Below are 27,029 nucleotides of genomic sequence, written 5' to 3' on the forward strand. Positions count from 1 at the left end.
GTAAAAGTGAGAGTCGCCCTGTAAAATACTACTTGAGTAAAAGTCTAAAAGTATTTGGTTTTAAATATACACTGCTCAAAAAAATAAAGGGAACACTAAAATAACACATCCTAGATCTGAATGAATGAAATAATCTTATTAAATACTTTTTTCTTTACATAGTTGAATGTGCTGACAACAAAATCACACAAAAATAATCAATGGAAATATATCAACCCATGGAGGTCTGGATTTGGAGTCACACTCAAACTTAAAGTGGAAAACCACACTACAGGCTGATCCAACTTTGATGTAATGTCCTTAAAACAAGTCAAAATGAGGCTCAGTAGTGTGTGTGGCCTCCACGTGCCTGTATGACCTCCCTACAACGCCTGGACATGCTCCTGATGAGGTGGCGGATGGTCTCCTGAGGGATCTCCTCCCAGACCTGGACTAAAGCATCCGCCAACTCCTGGACAGTCCTGTGGTGCAACGTGGCGTTGGTGAGGGAGCGAGACATGATGTCCCAGATGTGCTCAATTGGATTCAGGTCTGGGGAACGGGCGGGCCAGTCCATAGCATCAATGCCTTCCTCTTGCAGGAACTGCTGACACACTCCAGCCACATGAGGTCTAGCATTGTCTTGCATTAGGAGGAACCCAGGGCCAACCGCACCAGCATATGGTCTCACAAGGGGTCTGAGGATCTCATATCGGTACCTAATGGCAGTCAGGCTACCTCTGGCGAGCACATGGAGGGCTGTGCGGCCCCCCAAAGAAATGCCTCCCCACACCATGACTGACCCACCACCAAACCGGTCATGCTGGAGGATGTTGCAGGCAGCAGAACGTACTGGCCTGTCTCCTGGTAGCGCCTCCATGCTCTGGACACTACGCTGACAGACACAGCAAACCTTCTTGCCACAGCTCGCATTGATGTGCCATCCTGGATGAGCTGCACTACCTGAGCCACTTGTGTGGGTTGTAGAGTCCGTCTCATGCTACCACTAGAGTGAAAGCACCGCCAGCATTCAAAACTGACCAAAACATCAGCCAGGAAGCATAGGAACTGAGAAGTGGTCTGTGGTCACCACCTGCAGAACCACTCCTTTATTGGGGGTGTCTTGCTAATTGCCTATAATTTCCACCTGTTGTCTATTCCATTTTCACAACAGCATGTGAAATTGATTGTCAATCAGTGTTGCTTCCTAAGTGGACAGATTGATTTCACAGAAGTGTGATTGACTTGGAGTTACATTGTGTTGTTTAAGTGTTCCCTTTATTTTTTTGAGCAGTATACTTAAGTATCAAAAGTAAAAGTGCAAGTGTTAACCATTTCAAATTCCTTATATTAAGCAAACCAGACGGCACAATTTTCATTTTTTTAAATGTATTTGCGGATAGCACTCAGATATAATTCACAAACGAAGCGTTTGTGTTTAGTTAGTCCGCCAGATCAGAGGCGGTAGGGATGACCAGGGATGTTCTCTTGATAAGTGTGTGAGTTGGACCATTTTCCTGTCAAAATGTAGCAAGTACTTTTGGGTATCAGGGAAAATGTATGGAGTAAAAAGTACATTATTTTCTTTAGGAATGTAGTGAAGTAAAAGTAAAAGTGGGCAAAAATATAAATAGTAAAATAAAGTACAGATACCCCCAAAAATGACTTAAGTAGTACTTTAAGTAGTTTTACTTAAGTACTTTACACCACTGGCTACTTTGGTAGCCAGGATTTGTCACGTCTGCTCCCACTCTCTCCCCCCCCCCCCCACCCCGGAGCTTGAGGGCGCCAGGCTGCCTTGCAACACACACTCCTATCATTCATTACGCACACCTGCCTTCCCTTGTAACGAGCATCAGCGATATTGGACTCACTCACCACCTGTTATTTCCTCCCCTATATTTGTCAGTTCCCCAGCTCTGTTCCCCGCTTCTGCATTAATTGTTTTTTGTTTGTATTACTAGGTTGCTGACGCTGTTCCTGTCTCGTTCCATGTCCGTTCTTTATTAAATGTTTGACTCCCCGTACCTGCTTCGTCTCTCCAGCGTCATTTCACGTGACAGGATTAGCTGTTTGTATCTAGTCTCTTAAAAACATTGCAACGGTGCAAGCTAGACACACTTAATAACGGTTAATAACGGTGCATAACGGTGCAAGCTAGACACATGTTATCTTTTGTTTACATGTGAGCATGTCTTTTTCTGTCGGTCCTGTCAATGTTGAGTGATCACACATGCCTCAGCACACAGGTTACTTTGCCTGCTTGTAAATGTGTGCTAAAAGTGGGGATGTTTCATATTATTTCAGATGATCTTAACTCCCCACCACCAATGAACCATTTTTTTTTTTACAGAAAACCACTGAACCACCACTGCAATATAGGCCTACACTAATAAAAAGAGGTGCTTTCTACAACCTAAAAGGATTATTCTGCTGTCCCCATAGGAGAACCCTTTTTGGTTCCAGGTAGAACCCCTTCTGTGCCAAGGTAGAACACTTTTGGGCTCCATTCCACAGAGGGTTCTACCTGGAACCAAAAAGGATTTTCCTTTGGTGACAGCCAAGAACCCTGTTGGAACCCCTTTTTGGAAGAGTGTACTCAACAAGTTCAACCTGTTAAATTTACACCATTTCATTCTGTTCTCAAAACATCTGATTGGTATTCAAGATAACACGCAACATAGCACCACCACCTTTGAAGGTTTTCAATCAACCTCTTAAATAGCAGTGTTCCAAGATCCTCCACCAGGGGTGACTGTAGTATCCTCAAACGGACAAAAGGAGACATGAGGGCCCCCCACACTCCTTTTAGACCTCAATGGGTCTTTATTTTTGGCCCATTCCTCCCGACAGAGCTGGAGTACTGAGTCAGGTTTGTAGGCCTCCTTGCTCACACAACGCTTTTTCAGTTCTGCCCACAAATGTTCTAAAGGTTTGAGGTCAGGGCTTTGTGATGGCCACTCCAATACCTTGACTTTGTTGTCCTTAAGCCACTCAGCCACAACTTTGGAAGTATGGGACAATGGTCATTGTCCATTTGGAAGACCCATTTGCAGCCAAGCTTTAACTTCCTGACTGATGTCTTGAGTTGTTGCTTCAATATATCCACATAATTTCCCATCCTCATGATTCCATCTATTTTGTGAAGTGCACCAGTCCCTCCTGCAGCAAAGCACCCCCACAACAAGATGCTGCAACCCCCGTGCTTCACGGTTGGGATGGTGTTCTTCGGCTTGCAAGCCTCCCCCTTTTTCCTCCAAACATAACGATGGTCATTATGGCCAAACAGTTCTATTTTGTTTCATCAGACCAGAGGACATTTCTCCAAAAAGTACGATCTTTGTCCCCATGTGCAGTTGCAAACCGTAGTCTGGCGTTTTATGGCGGTTTTGGAGCAGTGGCTTCTTCCTTGCTGAGCGGCCTTTCAGGTTATGTCGATATAGGACTCGTTTTGCTATGGATATAGATATTCTTGTACATGTTTCCTCCAGCTACTTCACAAGGTCCTTTGCTGATGTTCTGGATTGATTTGCACTTTTTGCACACCAAAGTATGTTCATCTCTAGGAGACAGAATGCGTCTCCTTCCTGAGCGGTATGACGGCTGCGTGGTCCCATGGTGTTTATACTTGAGTACTATTGTTTGTCCAGATGAACGTGGTACCTTCAGGCATTTGGAAATTGCTCCCAAGGATGAACCAGTCTTGTGGAGGTCTATCATTTTTCTCTAAGGTCTTGGCTGATTTCTTTTGATTTTCCCATGATGGTCAAGCAAAGAGGCACTGAGTTTGAAGGTAGGCCTTGAAATACATCCACAGGTACATCTCCAATTGACTCAAATTATGTCAATGAGCCTATCAGAAGCTTCTAAAGCCATGACATAACTTTCTGGAATTTTCCAAGCAGTTTAAAGGCTCATTCATTTTAGTGTATGTAAACTTCTGACCCACTGGAATTGTGATACAGTGAATTATAAGTGAAATGATCTATTTACAATTTCATTCATCAATTATATAAACGATACTATAACACATTCAATGACGTTATTAATGTAGACTACAGGCTACTCTTGTATCTACCTTCTGCAATACCGTAATCATTGAATGAAGCAGCATACCATCCACATTTACAATGGTAGGTGTGGTGATGTTAGGTGTGATAGGTGTGGAGATGGTAGGTATGGTAGGTGTATTTATGGTAGGTGTGGTGATGGTAAGTGTAGGGATTGTAGGTGTGGTGATGGTAGATGTGATGATGGTAGGTGATGGTAGGTGTGGTGATGGCAGGTGTAATGATGGTAGGTGTGGTGAAGTAATTATAGTATGGTATTTGTGGTAATGGTAGGTGTGATAGGTGTGGTGATGGTATGTATGATGGTAGGTAGGTGTGTCAGTTGTGGTAGGTAGGTAGGTGTGGTAGGTGTGATAGTTGTGGTGATGGTATGTATGATGGTAGTTAGGTGTGGTAGATGTGGTAGGTAGGTGTGGTTGTTGTGGTACGTAGGTGTGGTAGTTGTGTTAGGTAGGTATGGTGATGGTAGGTTTTGTAGGTGTGATGGTAGGTTTTGTAGGTGTGGTGATGGTAGGTGTGGTAGGTGTGGTGATGGTGGTTGTGGTAGGTTGGTGTGGTAGTTGTGGTAGGCAGTTGTGGTAGGTAGTTGTGGGAGGCAGTTGTGGTAGGTAGGTTTGGTAGTTGTGGTGGGTTGGTGTGGTAGTTGTGGTAGGTAGGTTTGGTAGTTGTGGTAGGTAGGTGTGGTAGTTGTGGTGGGTAGGTGTGGTAGTAGTGGTAGGTTGGTGTGGTAGTTGTGGTAGGTCGGTTTGGTAGTTGTGGTAGGTAGTTGTGGTAAGGTAGTTGTGGTATGTACGTGTGGTAGTTGAGGTAGGCAGTTGTGGTAGGTAGTTGTGGGAGGCAGTTGTGGTAGGTAGGTTTGGTAGTTGTGGTAGGTAGGTGTGGTAGTTGTGGTGGGTAGGTGTGGTAGGTCGGTTTGGTAGTTGTGGTAGGTATGGTGATTAGGCTTGGGCGGTATCCAGATTTTCATATAGTCATACCTTCCTTCTCTCATACAGTATTACCAGCATAGCACATGAGGGGATGCTAAAAACACAAGAAAAGCCTGTGGGCATCTATTACCAGAATGCTAACAGATTAGCACAAACTGATAGCAAATTCACTTAGACGCTGTTGGCTAAATGCTAACAACTGAAAACGAACAAACTAATTGCAAAGCAGTGGAGGCTTCTGAGGGGAGAACAGCTCATAATAATGTCTGGAATGAAGTCAATTGAGTGGTATCAAACACATGGAAACCACATCTTTGATGTGTTGATACCACTCCATTGACTCCATTCCAACCATTATTATGAGCCGTCGTCTCCTCAGCAGCTTCCACTGTTGCTAAGAAGGCAAATCCAGCTCATAAAGTTATGTCAGGGATAATCAACGAGGGACTATGTGTTCTATGGTAAATAATGAACACTGTGGAACTGACCTTCCATGGACTTGCATTATTTTCCAGAGAACCATAAAGCCCTGAGTTTTTTTGTTTTTTTTTTACCTTTATTTAACCTCTCTTGGGTATGTGGGACTTGACCCCCCACCTGCGGGACACACTATTCAACAGCCAGTGAAATAGCAGAGCGCCAAATTCAAAACAACAAAAATCTCATAATTCAAATTTCTCAAACATACAACTATTATATCCCATTTTAAAGATACAATTCTCCTTAATCCAACCACATTGTCCGATTTCAAAAAGGCTTTACGGCGAAAGCGTAGCATTAGATTATGTTAGCACATCACCTTGACAAGAAAAACCACACAGCCATTTTCCAAGCAAGGAGAGGCGTCACAAAAACCAGAAATACAGCTAAAATGAATCACTAACCTTTGATGATCTTCATCAGATGGCACTCATAGGACTTCATGTTACACAATACATGTATGTTTTGCTCGATAAAGTTCATATTTATATAAAAAAAAAACATTTTACATTAGCGTGTGATGTTCAGAAAATGTATTGCCTCCAAAATAGCCGGTGAATGAGCACATCAATTTACAGAAATACTCATCATAAACGTTGATAAACTTTACACAGTTATTGAAAGAATTATAGATACACTTCTCCTTAATGCAACCGCTGTGTCAGATTTCAAAATAGCTTTACGGCGAAAGCACATTGTTCAATATTCTGAGTACAGAGCTCAGCCATCAAAGCAAGCTATACAGTTACCCACCAAGTTCTCGGAGTCAAAAGAAGTCAGAAATAGTATTATAAATCTTCACTTACCTTTGCTGATCTTCATCGAAATGCACTCCCAGGGCTCCCACTTCCACAAGAAATGTTTGTTTTGTTCGATAAGCTCCATATTTATGTCCAAATACCTCATTTTTGTTCGCGCCTTTCAGTTGAGTTAACCAAATGCGCCATGCTCGCACATTTTGTTGAGACGAAAAGTCAAAAAAGTTATACTACAGTTTGTAGAAACATGTCAAACGATGTATAGCATCAATCTTTAGGATGTTTTTATCATACATCTTCGATAATATTCTAACCGGACAAATCCTTTGTCTTCAGAAAGGAAAAAGAAATCACCTCCCGCTGACGGCCACGCGCATGAATGATCTAATGGCACTCAGCCAGACACCTGGTTGAATTGACTGTCATTCACAGTAGAAGCCTGTAACAACGTTCTAAAGACTGTTGACATCTAGTGGAAGCCTTAGGAACTGCAAAATGACCCCTAAGTCACTGTAGTTTGAATTGGGAATCAATTGAAAAAACTACAAGCCTCAGATTTTCAACTTCCTGGTTGGATTTTTCTCAGGGTTTTGCCTGCCATATGAGTTCTGTTATACTCACAGACATCATTCAACAGTGTTAGAAACTTCAGAGTGCTTTCTATCCAAATCTACTAATAATATGCATATCCTAACCTTCAGAGCCTAAGTAGCAGGCAGTTTAATTTGGGCACGCCTTTCATCTGGATGTCAAAATACTGCCCCCTACCCTAGAGAAAACAAGGCAAGTCAGTTAAGAACAAATTCTTATTTTCAATGACGGCCTAGGAACAGTGGGTTAACTGCCTTGTTCAGGGCAGAATAACAGATTTGTACCTTGTCAGCTCGGGGATTCGATCTTGCAACTTTTCGGTTAACAGTCCAACGCTCTAACAACTAGGCTACCCCTCTGCCCCACTGTTGATTATAGTTGATTTTCCCTTTTATACCATGGCTATAATTGAACACATTTGCCAGTAGAAATGTGTTTCAACATCCACTGAAGTAGCTAGCAAGTTTACTGATAGCTACAGTAGTTGCCTTGGTAACCAAACAAACATATTTGCTTGTTTAGATAACCAAACCATCAGTCCTAGCTTGCTATTATGAAACCTAATTCAACAATACCAATACTGTTTTCAATTTGACTAAATTTGTAATGTCCAAAAGTCCAAACGTAATTGCCGTGGATTGGAAGGAAGAGGTCCATGAACCAATATCAGTTTGTTGTATTCATAAAAGTAATATGGGGGTGGAAGCTACTGAAGTTTTAGGGAAACATTTTTCAGGTAAAGTCAATTCAAAATCATAAAAAAAATTTAAAGTAAAAAATATACAAAAGTAATTGACGTTTATTAGTGGGATGAGGTTCCTGAACCAATGACAGTTGTTTGTATTCATTAAAGTAACATAGGGTGGGAAGCTATTGACGTTTAAGGAAGTATCTTTAATGTAAAGTCAATTTAAGATGGTAGAATATCACCAAAGTAAAAAAATACAAACTATTTGCTATTGATTGGAAGGATGAGGTCCCTGAAGCAATCACAGTTAGTTTTACTCATTAATGTCACATGGGCTGGAATCTATTGACATTTTAAAGTATTATTTATGAAAATTGAATTAACATTTGTGAAAAAGTATCCAAAGTCAACCAATACAACACAAATTGCTGTTGATTGGAGGCATGACGTCCCTAAACCAATAACAGTTGGTTGTATTCACGAAAGTCTTATGGGGTGGAAGATTTTGATGTTTAAATGAAGATTTGTTTATGTAAAGTGATTTATTTTACATTTTGTAGATTTTATAGAAGTTAAAAAATGTAACTAATTGCATTCGAGAGAAGAGGTCTCTTTACCGTGTCAAATTTGTTTGAGATCACTATGTCATGTAGTTGAGAAGGTATTGATATTTTTCATTTACAGACAATTGTATGCATTGCAGTTTTAAGACGGTTCCTTAACCCTCTGAGCAGAGGATAGCACATTTTTATCTACATTTCACCTCCAAAAAGGAAATATGACACCGAATTGGAAAAACAAGGGTTTAACTTGTTCATTATCATCAGCCGATTTAGAATATTAAATGTATATATATTTTTGTATTTATTTAACCTTTATTTAACTAGGCAATTGAGTTAAGAACAAATTCGTATTTACAATGACGGCCTAGGAACAGTCGGTTAACCTCTCTAGGGCAGGTGGCACCAAATCGTCCCACCTATGTAACAGCCAGTTGAATCCTGTGCCGCGATTTTCAAATACCTTAAAAATGCTATTACTTCAATTTCTCAAACATATGACTATTTTACAGCTATTTAAAGACAAGACTCTCGTTAATCTAACCACACTGTCCGATTTCAAAAAGGCTTTACAACGAAAGCAAAACATTAGATTATGTCAGCAGAGAACCCAGCCAGAAATAATCAGACACCCATTTTTCAAGCTAGCATATAATGTCACAAAAACCCAGAAGACAGCTAAATGCAGCACTAACCTTTGATGATCTTCATCAGATGACACACCTAGGACATTATGTTATACAATACATGCATGTTTGTTCAATCAGTTCATATTTATATCAAAAACCAGCTTTTTACATTAGCATGTGACGTTCAGAAACTAGCATACCCCCCGCAAACTTCCGATGAATTTACTACAATTTACTAAATTACTCACGATAAACGTTCACAAAAAGCATAACAATTATTTTAAGAATTATAGATACAGAACTCCTCTATGGCACTCGATATGTCCGATTTTAAAATAGCTTTTCGGTGAAAGCACATTTTGCAATATTCTAAGTAGATAGCCCGGCATCACAGGGCTAGCTATTTAGACAACCACCAAGTTTAGCCTTCACCAAACTCAGATTTACTATTAGAAAAGTTTGATTACCTTTCCTGTTCTTCGTCAGAATGCACTCCCAGGACTTCTACTTCAATAACAAATGTAGGTTTGGTCCAAATAATCCATAGTTATGTTCCAACAGCGACGTTTTGTTCGTGCGTTCAAGACACTATCCCAATAGTCAATCACACGGCGCATTTCGTGACAACAGATTTCTAAATATTTCATTACCGTACTTCGAAGCATGTCAACCTCTGTTAAAATCAATTTTTATGCAATTTTTCTCGTAAAAAAAGCGATATATTCCGCCCGGGATATCTGCAGTTATGTAAACAGCCGAAGAAAATACAGCACGGGGTTTGAATCGGGCTCGCGCCTAATTCCTTTGTCCTCGTATCGGCCACTTGGCAAAGGCGATAATGTTTTTTCAGCCTGAGGGCTGCCTCGTCATCGTTCAACTTTTTCCCGGCTCTGAGAGCTATGGAAGCCGTAGAAGTGTCACGTTACAGCTAAGATCCCCACTCTTCATTAAACAGAGACAAGAAGAACGACTCTTTGTCAGACAGGCCACTTCCTGCATGAAACCTTCTCAGTTTTTGCCTGCCATATGAGTTCTGTTATACTCACAGACACCATTCAAACAGTTTTAGAAACTTTAGGGTGTTTTCTATCCAAAGCCAATAATTATATGCATATTCTAGTTACTGGGCAGGAGTAATAACCAGATTAAATCGGGTACGTTTTTAATCCGGCCGTGTAAATAACTGCCCCCTAGCCCTAACAGGTTTTAACTACTGCCTTGTTCAGGGGAGGAATGACAGATCTTTACCTTGTCAGCTCGGGGATTCTATCTAGCAACCTTTTGGTTACTGGCTCAACACTCTAACCACTAGGCTACCTGTCACCCCCAGTAGCCTAGTCATCCTTGCATGTTCCGTTGAAGAGGTATTGAAGAGGCAAAGTCTGAAGCTTTAATATAAAGCTAACTTCACTGCTGTAAAACACTGTATGATTGAATCATCCAATTTTGATTCACCAATAAAAAACGGTGAGCTCATCTTTTAATAATAATGTATTCATCATAGAATCATCTTGATTATAGTATTGTCAGTGGCGAGCCGTCATATAAAAATATATATATTACTGCTCAAAAAAATAAAGGGAACACAATGTAACTCCAAGTCAATCACACTTCTGTGAAATCAAACTGTCCACTTAGGAAGCAACACTGATTGACAATACATTTCACATGCTGTTGTGCAAATGGAATAGACAACAGGTGGAAATTATAGGCAATTAGCAAGACACCCCCAATAAAGGAGTGGTTCTGCAGGTGGGGACCACAGACCACTTCTCAGTTCCTATGCGTCCTGGCTGATGTTTTGGTCACTTTTGAATGCTGGCGGTGCTTTCACTCTACGGGTAGCATGAGACGGAGTCTACAACCCACACAAGTGGCTCAGGTAGTGCAGCTCATCCAGGATGGCACATCAATGCGAGCAATGGCAAGACAGTTTGCTGTGTCTGTCAGCGTAGTGTCCAGAGCATGGAGGCGCTACCAGGAGACAGGCCAGTACATCAGGAGACGTGGAGGAGGCCGTAGGAGGGCAACAACCCAGCAGCAGGACCGCTACCTCCGCCTTTGTGCAAGGAGGGGCAGGAGAAGCACTGCCAGAGCCCTGCAAAATGACCTCCAGCAGGCCACAAATGTGCATGTGTCTGCTCAAACGGTCAGAAACAGACTCCATGAGGGTGGTATGAGGGCCCGACGTCCACAAGTGGGGGTTGTGCTTACAGCCCAACACCGTGCAGGACGTTTGGCATTTGCCAGAGAACAACAAGATAGGCAAATTCGCCACTGGCGCCCTGTGCTCTTCACAGATGAAAGCAGGTTCACACTGAGCACGTGACAGACGTGACACAGTCTGGAGACGCCGTGGAGAACGTTCTGCTGCCTGCAACATCCTCCAGCATGACCGGTTTGGAGGTGGGTCAGTCATGGTGTGGGGTGGCATTTCTTTGGGGGGCCGGACAACCCTCCATGTGCTCGCCAGAGGTAGCCTGACTGCCATTAGGTACCGAGATGAGATCCTCAGACCCCTTGTGAGACCATATGCTGGTGCGGTTGGCCCTGGGTTCCTCCTAATGCAAGACAATGCTAGATCTCATGTGGCTGGAGTGTGTCAGCAGTTCCTGCAAGAGGAAGGCATTGATGCTATGGACTGGCCCGCCCGTTCCCCAGACCTGAATCCAATTGAGCACATCTGGGACATCATGGCTCGCTCCATCCACCAACGCCACGTTGCACCACAGACTGTCCAGGAGTTGGCGGATGCTTTAGTCCAGGTCTGGGAGGAGATCCCTCAGGAGACCATCCGCCACCTCATCAGGAGCATGCCCAGGCATTGTAGGGAGATCATACAGGCACGTGGAGGCCACACACACTACTGAGCCTCATTTTCACTTGTTTTAAGGACATTACATCAAAGTTGGATCAGCCTGTAGTGTGGTTTTCCACTTGTCAGCACATTCAACTATGTAAAGAAAAAATATAATAAGATTATTTCATTCATTCAGATCTAGGATGTGTTATTTAGTGTTCCCTTTATTTTTTTGAGCAGTGTATATTTAAAACCAAATACTTTTAGACTTTTACTCAAGTAGTATTTTACAGGGTGACTCTCACTTTTACTTGAGTCATTTTCAATTCAGGTATCTTTACTTTTACTCAAGTATGACAATTGAGTACTTTTTCCACGACTGAAGCAAGCAGATCAGAGATGCCAAGGTGGCACCCAAGCATATGCCATGTGTATATGTGCCACACACAAATATGTATGGTCATATTTTTGATGTTTTACTTCATTTGTTATCTGATGGAGCCATCCCTTGTATAATGTTCTAGACCACCCAGGTATTTGCATTTAAATAAATGTATATGATTACTGCTGCTAGGGGGAGCTGTGACGTCAATGGGGAGCGTTAGTGAGATCATGAGGTCTTAGAGGTTTCTTCTTCAATCTTGGAGAATGCCTACTACTGAAAACGAATAACGTTTCTCCGTCTCATCATTTTACCCTATTAATTCAGTTACGTAATGTGCAAAAGTGCAATATGACTCTGAAAATATTGAGGTAACATGGTTAACGACATTGTCCATGAGTTTGGTCACATTTGAAGACAATTGAAGGGAGTTTTAAAGGAGTGATAAACTGGTTGGTATTTTCTCCATTGTAAGTAATGGAGGTTGGCTAGGTTGCTAATGGTTTACATGTAAGAGAAGGGATCAAGATGGCGTCTGAACTTTCTGTACTTTTTTTTCAACAACGTTTTAGATCCTATTTGTTTTATTTTCTATCAACAAAGACTCAGTTTAGTTCAGGTAATATATGTGATGTCACGATAAAATGTGTTAATATTTTTACAAAAAAATACATTTAACAGTTTTCTAACTTGATGCTAACCAAATGTAGCTTCTCTAAGCGCTAGCTAGCTCTAGGCTAGTTGATCTCAGTCAATGTTATCTTACATGTTAGTGGTTTATAATATAATGGTTGTAGCACCGTTTAGCACAGACCTCCAGTAATTTATAGCTTTTTCCAAATTGACACTGATAGTACAGTGAGTTATATATAATGTGAATGTGTAGATGTGTGGTGATAGTTTTTTAACTGAAGACTTTTTATTTTTTTGATACTGGAATATGAAATGTGGAGATGTAATGCAACAATAGAGTTGTAATGGATACTTGGTTTTGACAACCAAAAAGATTAACAAAAGAGAACAGTATTTTAATACATCTTGGAGAACGCCTACTACTGAACACTAGTAACGTTTCTCTGTCTCATGATTTTACCCTGTTAATTCAGGTTTATTATCTGCTGACCACGTCCCAGTCCGTGGTGTGTAACATATGTCAACATGTGTCAAGGACTTGAAAGTTACAGAAATTGTGTCAACTGTTAGAACAAGGGATAACAGCTAAATGAAATCCAACTGATGCCATTGCGTGAAGACACACACAAGCTGATATTAATGGACTATTTGTGACTGCTGTCATATCGAGACTTATATTAATTATAATGCTATTATTACTTTTGTGCTGAGTTTCACTATTTATCAAGGCTACTTGGCGATGATAATGATGTTTGTTCTACCAATGTTTTCATCATTTGACCTCACGTCTTGGTGGTTGGGGTATTTTATTTATGTAGTCCTTATAAAAACAAGCTGTTACTGTGTTACATCACATATGATTTCTGTTTCATAGTCGGAACAAAGACACTCCATGAATACAATTGATTCAACACTTGATTGTGGTGTTTTTAGTGGCGTTTAATTTTTACCTATAGCCTACAGTAACATAAAGTAATGAAATGCTATTGTGTTATTTGAAATCAAATAAAAATTGTATTCTAATGTTACCCATGGCTTTCATAAACACAACCAAATGATTATTTTTGCGATAGCATATATGAAATGTTTTACACTGTTAGAATGTTGCAGTCAAAATGACTGCTCATCAGCTTGATGGGGGGGTCTTGAGGCCCAGCGGTTCCAGTGTTAACAGAGATCCTGACTGAGTCAGTTTGATCCTGAATCAGTCAGTTTGATTCTGAATCAGGAAGCTTGACTCTGAATCATGTGCAGTGTGACCACTGAGACTGAAGCCAACTCAATATGACTCCTGAGATCGACAGTTAATCAATTATAGTGTCTGAGAAAACAAACCAAATCAGTCAGTCTGGTCAGAGTGACTCAGTAAAACCTGAATCATTTGAGAGAGAGAGAGAGAGAGAGAGAGAGAGAGAGAGAAGAGGGGAAGAGAGAGAGAGAGATTGTCCAGACAGACTGTATTAACACTCTTGGTTTGACCACAAGAGAAGAGAAAGAAAACCTTTATGAGCTGAACAGTATGCCAGTGGAAGGGAGGACAGTACCAGGTGACCCAATTGTGGTTTGTGACTATTTTGATTTCCATTGTAGCCAATTCAGTTGCAGTAATTCTATTACAGATTTTTTGGTAATTCCGTTACCAATTTGGAATTAGGAATTTGAACCACTTAACAAAGTTGATCTCAGAAAAATCACTATAAGTCATTTTTATCTCTACCATTTCTTTCATTATAATCCCTCCTCACTGAGGGAGAGAAATGTGAAAATACCTGAAAGTTATGTGGGTTTTTGGTAACGGAATTAAAAGGCACAAGGGAATATTTCTGAAACTTAAAGAAGGTTAACTCTTTCTCTAAACCCAAATGTAAGTGTTGATATTAGTAGTCAGGGGTCTTTACGTCAACATGATTCTGTTTTATGTAGTTCTGATATTGGACCTTTTAAGACTTTTTCTGGAAGATGTTTTCTAAGATCCCTTTTCCATGTTTACCCAGAAATCAAAGCCTTCACTGGTTGAAAAATGAATCTAGAGTTACATTTACCAAAAATATAGACTCTTAGATTTCATTTGACACCAAATTACACATGCTCCTATGAACATCACGTTGGTGCTCCTGGGTCCTTTTACATGGAAATGCCCTACTGTAAATCTAGAGATACAATCTATCCCCAACTAGTAATAAAGTGGTCGGGCTGGTTTGCCACTGGCCTCTCCAGCTTCAGTCTGAATCACACCCATGATGAGAGGAGGTTTACTGGAGACAGGGAGAAACTACAGTCTGAATCACACCCATGATGAGAGGAGGTTTACTGGACACACAGGGAGAAACTACAGTCTGAATCACACCCATGATGAGAGGAGGTTTACTGGACACACAGGGAGAAACTACAGTCTGAATCACACCCATGATGAGAGGAGGTTTACTGGAGACACAGGGAGAAACTAGTCTGAATCACACCCATGATGAGAGGAGGTTTACTGGACACGGGGAGAAACTACAGTCTGAATCACACCCATGATGAGAGGAGGTTTACTGGACACAGGGAGAAACTACAGTCTGAATCACACCCATGATGAGAGGTTTACTGGACACATGGAGAAACTACAGTATGAATCACACCCATGATGAGACTACCTTTAAGGCTTAAAGGTTTGGTTAATGTTAGGGTTAAGGTTAGGGTCAGTTTTAGGATTTGGCTAGACGGGCTGTCAGTGGGATGTTGGTCCAAAAAGTCCATTTAGTATCTCCCTTCTCAAACCTGTCCTCCCCCTAACCAGTTCATATCATGTATTCCACCACCAGCACACCTGATTCACTAATCAGAGGTTTTGATGATTAGTTGACCAGCGGTACAAAGTGGACTGGATCTAGGTGAACTATGTGGAGGGTCTTCCAGGGACAGTACAGTACAGACTGAGAAGATAACAACAGTGTAGTTTACGCAACTCATTCACACTATCATGATTATTGTTTAGAGAGAAGATCAGCACAAGGGCATAAAGTGTAAGATATAGCAAGAAGGACAATATGGTGCAAGGTAGCCAAAGTGGAATCAAAAGTCAAAGGCCTAATCATCAATCAAATATGAAATATAAAACCAATAAATAATCTACGTATAAAGACAACATGTCATCTACATGTGTTATAGAATAGCTCCCTTCTCACATCCCAGGTCATGTTTGTGTAGCGGGTTTCTTATGTACCACAGGAGAACCAAGAAATGAAGAGCGACACCACGGCTGTCTTTAAGGCTTTTATGTTGATCTGCAATAGTATTGTGAAAAGACAGGACAGGAACACATCAGTCTCCAATGCAACACCTGACAAGTTGTTCTACACAGGAGCATGAAGAAAGGTAAAACACATATCCTGTCTCACATCCCCAATACATTGCTAGGTGCTTTCAGTGTTGATAGTAGCAAAATACAACAACTCATGTACAAAACCACTGCAACACAAACAAGTTACAACGTAAAATCGCCTTATAGGGCATAAACTACATCCCCCATAATGCAACACCATCACTAGTCGGCAGCTCAGCTAGCCGTCTGCATCATAGAAAGAAAGTCATGCTAGCTAGCAACACTTTTAGCACTCTGTAACTATATTAATAACAACAATAAAACTCTGAAAGTTACGTGTTTCGATAGTCTCACATCCCCTTATAACAATATCTACAGCATTAACCTTGGGACGTTTTATTTATTTCACGTTACGGACTTCTACAAAGGAGTAATCTGCAACCTGTACCTTTCTCTCTCAGTGTTTTCTCAGACTGAGGAGAACTGGAGCTATGGTAGTACCAAGGTGTTTAGTAGGTGACGTAAGCACCCAGATAAAATAAAATACATTTAATGAAACAAAACTTGAAGATGTTAACAAATTTCAGCTACTGTAGCTGCCTACCTAACATCAACAGGCATCACCAGTAGCGCAACAATTAAAATTAGAAACCAAAAGTAAAGTTCCTGGCGATCTGACTCCCCCCTTCTGTCTGAACTTGGAATATTCCTGTTTGCGTGCTTGGGCCACTGACCCTCAACCTGATTGTTCTGTTCTGCGTTGTGTACTATTCTAATAATTTGAAGTTTGCTGGAATAACCTTTTTAACTCTACTACATTTGGACTGGAACGTGACAACTCAACGGGCTATGCGCATCTCCCCAATAGCCTACAGACAACTTTCCTGAGTGCAATGTGATTAATGTGACAGATATGTACAGTATAATAAGCATAGTGAAGAAGGTAAAGATCCCACCTCTGACGCACAGCAGAGACATCGCTGCTGAGATTTCCCTGGAGCAAGAGTCCCTCAACAATTTAAAAACACTCATTGCGTTTCAATGAATGTGCTCCCCAAACGCTTGTTGCATCGTAAACTATCCTCCCTCCCTTGGGACATTCAGCGGATGGATGATGCGCGCTGCCATTTACTTGGATGAGAGGTTGGACGAACGCTCCTCCAGCTCACGATACGCAATGGTGGAGAACTACAGTGTGGTGATGTGTCGTTCACGAACGAACGGCTCTTTTTGAACGGATCTTTTTGTTGAACGTCGGGAACCGAATGCATCGGTGAAAGATCCATTCATCTGGATCTCTGATTTGCATACTGCTACTACTGCTTGTTGAGCTCAGATCAACGTTTTTCTGCAGATAAATTACAACATGATTGTCTAAAGGGGGTGAATCCTCACTGCAGAAACAATACATAGTGGGGAGAGCGGGTCAATCTGGTCCACGAGGATTTATTTCAGGCTTAAAACGAGTTCTTCAATTGTTGACGCGCATTTCAGAATCGGACTTCATGTTAGCCTACCTTTTGGCTTTTACATTGAATATTTGGTGCCCAAGAGTTGTGATTGTATGTTTGTAGGCTATGGTTGCTGTTTGTATTTCATTGAACTTTAGGTCCATACAAAGAGAAATCACACAACATAGACTACCAAATAACCTTAGGCAAAAATACACGAAATAAAAGTCAAGTGAAAATGGTTATAAATGTCTTTATCAATTATGAGTAGCTCAACAATATCGACTTTTGGACACTGATGCGCAGGAGAACCCCTAGCTGTCAATCAAGCAGGCGCGGTGAACCGATTATGACGCTCAAGCGTTTCAAATGACGCAACAATACAGCTCCAGACCAGAGAAAGTTAATGCCAAAGTATTATTCGGTTCCACACTAAAACTGCGCTTTGACACGTGTGATTTGAGGTGAGTCAAATATTTACACAAGTTTACAATACATGAACCAACCGCTAGCCTACTTAGACTATAATTCTGTCATGGTAAGATAACACATGTGAACGTTAATGTATTTGAAATATTTTTCCTTTCTGTCATTATATAGCTAGCCTTATAAAATCCAGTTATTTATTATAGCTTTGTTATTTCTGTTGCTATCAATTACTCCATCTGTATCTACTCTGTCTGTCTGTCTGTCTGTCTTGCTGACTGACCTGTCTGTCTGTCGGACTATCTGTCTGTCTGTACTGTCTAGCCAGCATATGCCAGAAAGGTTCTTTCACACAGGCTCATATTCACAAAGTCTCATAGGAGTGCTGATCAATAATCAGTTTTTGTCTTTTGAATCATATTAACAAGTTTTTGATGGACTGGGGGGACCTGATCCTAGATCAGCACTCCTACCCTGAAACACTTTGTGAACACAATCCAGGTGTACTGTGATTATGAAGTTGTGATGAGGTATTATTATATTACTTGTGCTGATGCATGAGGTTGTAGGCTAGAGCTTGAGTACTGTAGTGTGTAGACTATTTCTGAATTCACTGACCTGGTGAGTAAATGTTGTGTACAATGGCCCCATCTAGTGACAGAAACATAGAAACACACATTGTTGCTGAACGAAGGCATCTCTTTATTTTCCAGAAATAAAACTTGTAGACCTTTCCTGCAGTCTCTGAGGACATGGACACCTCTTCTTCTTCTGGACGATCTCCGTCTCCTACTGGGACTGTCTTCTTGCCCCCTCCTATCATGTGGAACAGTCTGTAAGTCATTCATCACATAACCTAGCTCTGGTCCAGGGCATTATGTGCGGCTTGCTGAAGGAAGGCTCAGTGTCTGCAAGCTGTACGTACCGCCCTGGACCAGAGCTACACATTACCCACCTCTGGCCATCATGGACAGTCAACTCATTACATTCACGTACTGTAAGTCACAGTTGTGTGAGTTGTGTTATTAAAGACAGTTTAATTGCGCAGAGGTTTAATTATTTTTAACGCTGTAATAAATTGTCTGAGTTCACTTCCTAAATAATGTGTTGACATTCATTTGCTCCCAGCTACCAGCAGGCAGAGATGGAGGTTCAGAGAGAAGAGAAAAAGACCTGTACAACGAAGGAAGCCCACATGCTTGAGTTGAGGGGAAGGATCGAACGATCCGAAATCAGAAGAAGGAGATGGACAGACTTCAAGTCTGCCTCTGGGAGGAGGAAAAGAAGAAGAGAAATGGTGGAACGGAGAAGGACAAGATCATTGAACAATTACAGTCTGAGACAGACCATCTCAGATCCCTTTTAGAAGAGGTAAGGAGGAGAAGAAGAGTAGAAAGGGGTCTAATGAAAGAGTGGAAGGTTGAAATCCTGAGCCAGAGAGAAGCAGAGAGCCAGAGAGAGGCAGAGAGCCAGAGGGAGGCAGAGAGACAGAGAGAAGCAGAGAGACAGAGAGAGGCAGAGAGCAGAGGGAGGCAGAGAGCCAGAGAGAGGCAGAGAGCCAGAGAGAAGCAGAGAGCCAGACAGGAGAGGCAGAGAGCCAGAGAGGAGAGGCAGAGAGACAGAGGGAGGCAGAGAGACAGAGAGAAGCAGAGACAGAGAGAGGCAGAGAGACAGAGAGAAGCAGAGAGCCAGAGGGAGGCAGAGAGACAGAGAGAAGCAGAGAGACAGAGAGAGGCAGAGAGACAGAGGGAGGCAGAGAGAGTCACAGAAGCGAAGGAGAACCAGAAAAAAATGCAGGAGATCAAGAGACTCAATCATCTGCTGGAGCTACTGATGGTGGATCTACAACTGGCCCACGTAAGACATGTCATTGTTATTATTAAAAGGCAGTGTATATTCACCCAGCTGAAAATGAATGACGGTGGACAGCGGTACACTAACCCAATGTTAACTTTTATGCCTTTCCTTAACGTTAACCCTTACCTTGACCTCACTGAAACTATACCTAACCTTTACCTTAACCCAACCCTAGGTCCTGAACCTAACCTTCATTTATCTCAACCCCTATGCCTTTCTTCTGCCGGTTGAATATCCACTTCCTTATTAACATCATTACTGTTGTTGTTGTTGATAACTGTATGTGCAGGTTGTAAATAATTGCATTAGTGAAACATCATTTGTAGGAGTAATTTCTACAAGCATAAACATCAGAGGCAACATTGTTATAACATCACACAAATTGCAACGGGAATTTCTCAAACCCCTAACTGAATGGGCAAGCTAGTTGTGTGTTTGTATTTGTCCATAAAATGTCTCATAATTCTTTCAAACATGTCAATACATTAATTGACAATGAATTGTCCAGATGAATTGATCAAAATAACCCTGCTATTGATGTTGTCCAGTGTTTGATTCAATTACCTAGGTCTAGGTTGTATTTCAATGTATCATTCTCTGCAAATCCTTTGAAAGTATGTCTTGGTCATAGATTATCACTAATTTCACCTTTTAAAATGAAGCAAGAGATAGAGAGATTGAGGCTATGGCAGAAAGTCATGGAGGATCAGCGACCAAGACTGGCCTGGAACAACAAACCTATTGAGACAGAAAGAGAGAGGGAAAGAGAGAGGGAAAAAGAGAGAGAAAGGGAGATGGAAAGGGAGAGAAAAGCAGAATTGGAAAGACAAGAAATGAAGAAGAAAGTGAAACAGGCAGAAGAAACGATAAAGCGTTAGAACGAGAGATTGAGAGATTGAAAGAGATGGAAAAGGAAATCCTATTTGAAAGAGAAAGAGACATGCGTATTGCAGAGAATGAGAAAGTCAAACTGGTTAACAGAAAGGTAAAAGAGTTAGAGAGAGAGGTTGAGAGACTGAAAGAAGATATGACAACAAAAGAAATTCAATACAAAATCAAATTTGAAAGAGCGAAAGAAGCATATAGAAGACAGAATGAGAGAGTGAAACAGGTTAACCAAAATGTACTAGTGTTAGACAGAGAGGTTGCGAGAATGAAAGAAGAGATTAGATTGAAAGACGAGACTGAACCAGAGAGAACATTTGATAGAGACAGAGAGAGAGAAAATGATTGGAGACGAAGTGAAGAGGAGATGAAAAATAGAGTGGAGAGAGAGATGGAGATGGAAACAGCCCTCATCAATGACAAAAAGACGTCTGAATTGGAGGAAGTCGTCAAGAAAATCAAGGTGCAGCTGATAGAAATAGAAAATATGGAAACAGAAAAAAATCAATGGAAACAGAACCAAATGGACATGGAGGAGAAGATGGAGGGTGAGAACAACAAACAGAAAGATGTAGAAAGAAAGAGAATGGAGAAATACCAAAACAGAGACACCAAGAAGATGAGAAGAAGAAGGAGATGGAGAGAGAGAAGAAGAAGAGGAGACGCAAACAGAAGCACATAGAGATGGAAGAGGAAGAACGAGAGAGGGAGAAAGAGAGACAGAGAGAGATCAAAAGAAAGAGAATGGAGAAGAGACAAAAAAATATGGAAAGAGAAAGAAGAGAGACAGAGAGAGATTGAAAGAGAGAATGATGAAGAAATATGTAAACAGAAGCAATAGAGATGGAAGAGGAAGAAAGAGAAGAAGAGAGACAGAGAGAGATTGAAAGAGAGAATGATGAAGAAATATGTAAACAGAAGCAAATAGAGATGGAAGAGAAAGAACGAGAAGAAGAGAGACAGAGAGAGATTGAAGAGAGAATGATAAAGAAATATTTAAACAGAAGCAAATGGAGATGGAAGAGAGAAGAACGAGAAGAAGAGAGACGAGAGAGATTGAAAGAAAGAGAATGGAGAAGAGACAGAAAAATATGGAAAGAGAAGAAGAGAGACAGAGAGATTGATGAGAGCATGAAGAGGAACTATTTAAACTGAAGCAAATAGAGATGGAAGAGAAAGAACGAGAAGGGAGAAAGAGAGACAGAGAGAGATCAAAAGAAAGAGAATGAGAAGAGACAAAAAATATGGAAAGAGAGCAAGAGAGACAGAGAGAGATTGAAAGAAAGAGAATGAGAAGAGACAGAAAAATGGAAAGAGAAGAAGAGAGACAGAGAGAGATTGAAAGAGAGCATGAAGAAGAAATATGTAAACAGAAGCAAATAGAGATGGAAGAGAAAGAACGAGAGAGGGAGAAAGAGAGACAGAGAGAGATTGAAAGAAAGAGAATTGAGAAGAGACAAAAAATATGGAAAGAGAAGAAGAGAGACAGAGAGAGATTGAAAGAGAGATGATGAAGAATATGTAAACAGAAGCAAATAGAGATGGAAGAGAAAGAACGAGAAGAAGAGAGACAGAGAGAGATTGAAAGAGAGCATGAAGAAAAATATTAAACAGAAGCAAATGAGATGGAAGAGGAAGAGAGAAGAAGAGAGACAGAGAGAGATTGAAAGAGAGAATGAGAAGAAATATGTAAACAGAAGCAAATAGAGATGGAAGAACGAAAAGGAGAAGAGAGACAGGAGAGATAAAGAAAGAGAATGAGAAGAGACAAAAAAATATGGAAAGAGAGCAAGAGAGACAGAGAGAGATTGAAAGAAAGAGAATGAGAGAGACAGAAAAATATGGAAAGAGAAAGAAGAAGAGAGACAGAGAGAGATTGAAGAGAGATGAAGAGAATATTAAACAGAAGCAAATAGAGATGGAAGAGAAGAACGAGAAGAGAAGAGAGACAGAGAGAGATCAAAAGAAAGAGAATGAGAAGAGACAGAAAAATATGGAAAGAGAAGAAGGGAGACAGAGAGAGATTGAAAGAGAGAGATGAAGAAAAATAGAAACAGAAGCAAATAGAGATGAAGAGAAAAGAGAAGGAAGAGAGACAGAGAGAGATTGAAAGAGAGCATGAAGAAGAAAGATGTAAACAGAAGCAAATAGAGATGGAAGAGGAAGAAAGAGAAGAAGAGAGACAGAAAGAAATCGATGAGAAAGAGAGACAGAGAGAGATTGGAGAGAAAGAGAGACGACAACAACAAGAGGAGAAAAAGAGAAAGTTTGAGAGAGATCAAGAAGAAGAAGATATATGGAAACAGAAGCAAATTGACATGGAGAAGGAGGGAAGAGAGAGGAGAGAACAAGATACAGAGAAAGATAGAAGAGATACACAGACGACAACAACAAGAGGAGAGACAGAAACAAATGGAGAAAGAGAAAGAAAGGGAGAAAGACAATGAGAATCAGGGAGAGATGGAATTAAAAGATCAGCAACAGAAAAGATGGAGAAAGAAAATATGATTATGAGAGAGAGGGAGGAAGCAGGAAGAAGAAATGAGGGGCAGAATGAACTGGAGATAGAACAGGAGAGAGAGATGGAAGAAAAGCAGGAAGTGATTATTAAGAAAGCAGAGGAAGAGTACATGGAAAGAGAGAGAGGAAAGGAAGTAAGCATGAAGAAAGATGTAGTAGTTAATGTTAAAGCTAAAGCACGGGAAGTCTTCAATAGACGTAAAGAGGAGGTTAGAAGTGTTGAAGGGGGAACGAGAACACATAGAAAGAGGACAACAAATCAGGAGGGAGAAGGAGGAAAGACGGCTGGAGATGGAAAGAAAACAGGAGAGGGCAAGACAACAAGAGGAGCAGGATAAAAAACGAGAGATTGGAATTGCCAGACAGAAAGAAATGTTCAGACTAAGAGAGGAGGAGAGGCAGAGAGAGGAAAAGAGAGAGGAGGAGAGAAAGAGAGCCATTGAAGGCCATTTAGCTTTAATCAGAGAGAGAGAGAACACCATAAAGGCAAACAAAAGAGAGGAGATGTCAGAAGAGGAAAGAAGAGAGATCCCTGGGAATTACAAGATGGGTGAGACAGAGAACAGTGAAGAGGAGGAGGAGAAGGAAGATGACCAGGAGGACCTTCCCACCTGATAAAAGTATCCGAAGGAGAGCTGTGGACTGGGTGAATAAGAAGTGGGAGAAGAGGAACCTGAAAAAGAGGGAGAACGTATCAGAGAGAGGCTAGGGAGGGCTATAAGATCGTCCATATAGGTAAGACCTGTTTTCCCTCTGCTTATGACATCATCCTCTTTAGTCTCCTCTACACACATAAGTTCCACACCAGTCATCATGTTGCATCATTGTTTCAATATAAAACTACTGTCCAAAGAATATGTTAGCTGACATGGCTAATTGAGTGACTGACTGACATAACAAGAAAAATACTGCTGATGTAACAACCACATTTTTAAATGATACCTTATGTCATCTACTAGTCTAACTCTCAAGACTAAGTAGAGACCCAGAAAGAGTTCCTAAAAAACACACACAAAAAAGGCTTTTGGGGGGGTCGGGGGGCCCCTAGTTGCCATGGAGCCCTAAGCTATCACATAGGCCCTGGCACTATACAAAGAATAGGTGCCATTTGGGACTCATGTTCAACTTAGGGTCAGGTCAATTCGGGATGGGAATTATTGCACTTTATTGACAAATTCCATGCCTTGTTCAATTGAAAAGATTAAATAATCATTGAGCTCCAACTGTGTTTTCTATTCTTAATTCCCTGTGTCCATTACATTTAAGTTGATACCAGATCCTAGTTGAATGTGAACTCTACTTCTTCTCCCCTCCCAGCCATCCCTGGACACACAAGGCTAACATCCACCATGACCGGGCAGAGAGAGAGAGAGAAGAGGAAGGAGCTGCTGAAGGATGAGGAGAGAAGGAAGAAGTTGGAGGATTTCAATAAGCAGTGGAGAGAGCAGTCCCTGCTTAAAAAAAGGACTCATCAGAAACTGAAGGATGAGGGGAGAGGATGAAGGAAAATTCCTGGAACAGATGAATCTGGAGGCTGATGCTCAAATCAACACCCGGTGTCAACCACCCAACACAGCCACGATTCCAACCACGGTCAGGCATTGCCGGGATGGGCCACAGGCCAACAGTAAGCCAAGAGCCTGTTGGATCTGGAGATGGCCAGCAGGAGGGGCCAAGGAGGCAACAGGCATGGGCAGAGAACCAGGAGGGGAGTTCAGAGAACCAGCAGGAGTGGCCAGAGAACCAACAGGGGGTGCCAGAGAGCCAGCAGCTGGAAGCTCCAGAAGAGGCTGAAACATCAGAGCCAACCTCCAAGAACAGGAAAAAGCCAAGCATCTGGAAGAGAATTAAGAGGAGGTAAATAATGTTTAAACATGTATTCATGTTACACTGTTATAATATGTTGTCACTTTAAAAAGTGACATTATCCAAATGTGAGGGTTTAGTGTACATGCAACACACATGTAAATATATAGATACTTACCTGTCTCTGTGATGTCTTACAGCATTCCTGACGTGCTGTCTGCCTAGAGCTGGAACTCCATGAAGCCACAGTTCCACTGAGGTTACGTTGGTAATTAAAAGTGTCGCCCAATAATTCCTCCTCCTCTTCAAGTCATCAAGCCACATTTCCTCCACAAACATTATATTCTCCTCAAGCCAGAAAGTATCCTCTTTATCAAGGCAATAAACCATCTAAGGTCAGTGACTCTCCTCCCCAGAGCAGAGATTCTCATCTTTATCCAAGTTGAATTCATCTCTGCTCACCACCTCTACTGTCCTAGAAAATATCCCCAAATGGACATGGTTTAAACAGAAGTCCTCCCCTCAGACCAGTGGCTCCACAGACCAGAGTTTCTCATCTTTATTCAAGTTGAATGCAACTCTGATCATTTCCACCACCTCACCTGTTAAGGGGAGGTGCTGAAAAGGAGGTCTGGGAGGAGGTCTGCAGGTAGCCTGGACCGGACCGGTAGCAGCTAAGTTGCTGGCTCCATCCCCGGGCAGAGCTGCTCAAGTCAGGCCAGTGATGTTGTTGATGTCATTTTTGTTAGCAAAGTTTACGCTTTAATAAAAGCAGTTATTAAAAAAGCAATATTGTTGTTACGGTGTGGATTGTTGTTATTTATTAGAATTGAAACATCCAGTAGTCATGGTAGATGTTAGACTTTCAATGAGACACCTAACATTCCATCAGTCTGACACAATGTGTGACATGTATATTAGAGAGGAGTCCTCTATACACATCTATTTTAGACCATAGGAGAATATCAGATGAAATAGCTTCTCTAAGAATCTGAGGAGAGAGCAACAGTAGACGCATCGTTAGCTCTCCCACCTCCAGTTCAGTTCTTGGGTCATTCCACCAATTGAGTACCTTTGGGGAGTGTACTTTTATTCACCTAATTCTAACATTCTTAGGTAACAGGGTTGATGTGTTATAATTCACCCACCCAGTGGTGATTGTAGCATGTAAATCTTGGTGGGGAAAACTCCCCCAAAATGTTTTAGATGCATGCCAGCAAAGCACTACACAACACAACACTAAACAATACATTCATTGCACTATAACTTTGACAAACGGTGCCCACAAACTGTTAGGATCTACATAAAGCTGTCCCAACAGCAGAGCTTTCTTTTCAGCACCATGGAGTGAATCCTTTTAAAGACATAGCTGATATGGCTGACTTGCTTAAACAAATGTGGTTTCTACTGACTTGAGATGTACAAACTATGGCTTAAGGGGACAATGAGTGGATAAGAGGCAATCCGTAATTTTGATGAAGACATTAATGAGAGAGCTAGGATGGATGTAGTCAATATATATAGTCTACATGTGCACCACCAAGTCAGAGCAGTAGGCTAAGTTATGAGAGGGGAAAGGGACACAATTATTAGGGTGAGGCACATGGGCTACTAAAAGCTTACTACACAACATACACTTTGTATTACTTTCTTAGCTACAGTATACACATCTCCCTGGCATATTACATCATTTATAGAGCAGCATACAAGACATTTTTGGACTCACCTTGTTGTGCTGTGCTCACTTGAACAGGAAGGTGTCGCGGCGGTTTGTCATCAAAGTCTGGCATTCTCTGGATTTATGGTGCTTTCAAGACAACTGGGAACAGGAAAAAAAAGGTTGAATCATGAAGTCAGTGATCTTCAGGTCAGAGCACAAGAAAGAGGCCTGAGTTCCGGCTTGGAATTCCGAGTTGAATGACCGTTCAAAAACTTGTTTTCCCAGTCGGAGTTCCCAGTTGTCTTGAACTCACTGAAGTCTAAGATTTCCCAGATTCCAAGTTCTAGTTGTTTTGAATGCAGCAGAAGTCATGCTGAATAGCAGGCTAGTGATTGCTTTGTTAAGCTTGTAGTTAGCCACTGATTCCTTCCAAAACACCCATTGTTGAATTTGCGATGTCCAACTTGTTGTGTAATGTTTATGTCCAATGGTTGATGAGCACCGATACATTAATCTATAATTTCTCTTCATAATTTCTCTTCAAATGACAAGGAAAAAAGAAAGAAAGCAAAAACATACCATGTCTGTATGAGGCTTTATTAACTCAATGATTACATTTTC

At 41.2% G+C, this 27,029-nt stretch overlaps 1 protein-coding gene across 1 annotated transcript in view; it reads right to left on the reverse strand.

Moving 5' to 3' along the window:
* The window catches only part of LOC115165099 (uncharacterized), a 32,168-nt gene extending 13,523 nt beyond the window's left edge, over positions 1-18,645 (reverse strand). Inside the window, 1 exon segment of the mRNA XM_029718134.1 lies at positions 18,636-18,645. Coding sequence (XP_029573994.1) covers positions 18,636-18,645 — 10 coding nt within the window.
* Between the last annotated feature and the right edge of the window lie 8,384 nt (positions 18,646-27,029).

The sequence above is a fragment of the Salmo trutta genome, chromosome 27, assembly GCF_901001165.1.
Source record: "Salmo trutta chromosome 27, fSalTru1.1, whole genome shotgun sequence".
Classification (NCBI taxonomy): Eukaryota; Metazoa; Chordata; class Actinopteri; order Salmoniformes; family Salmonidae; genus Salmo; species Salmo trutta.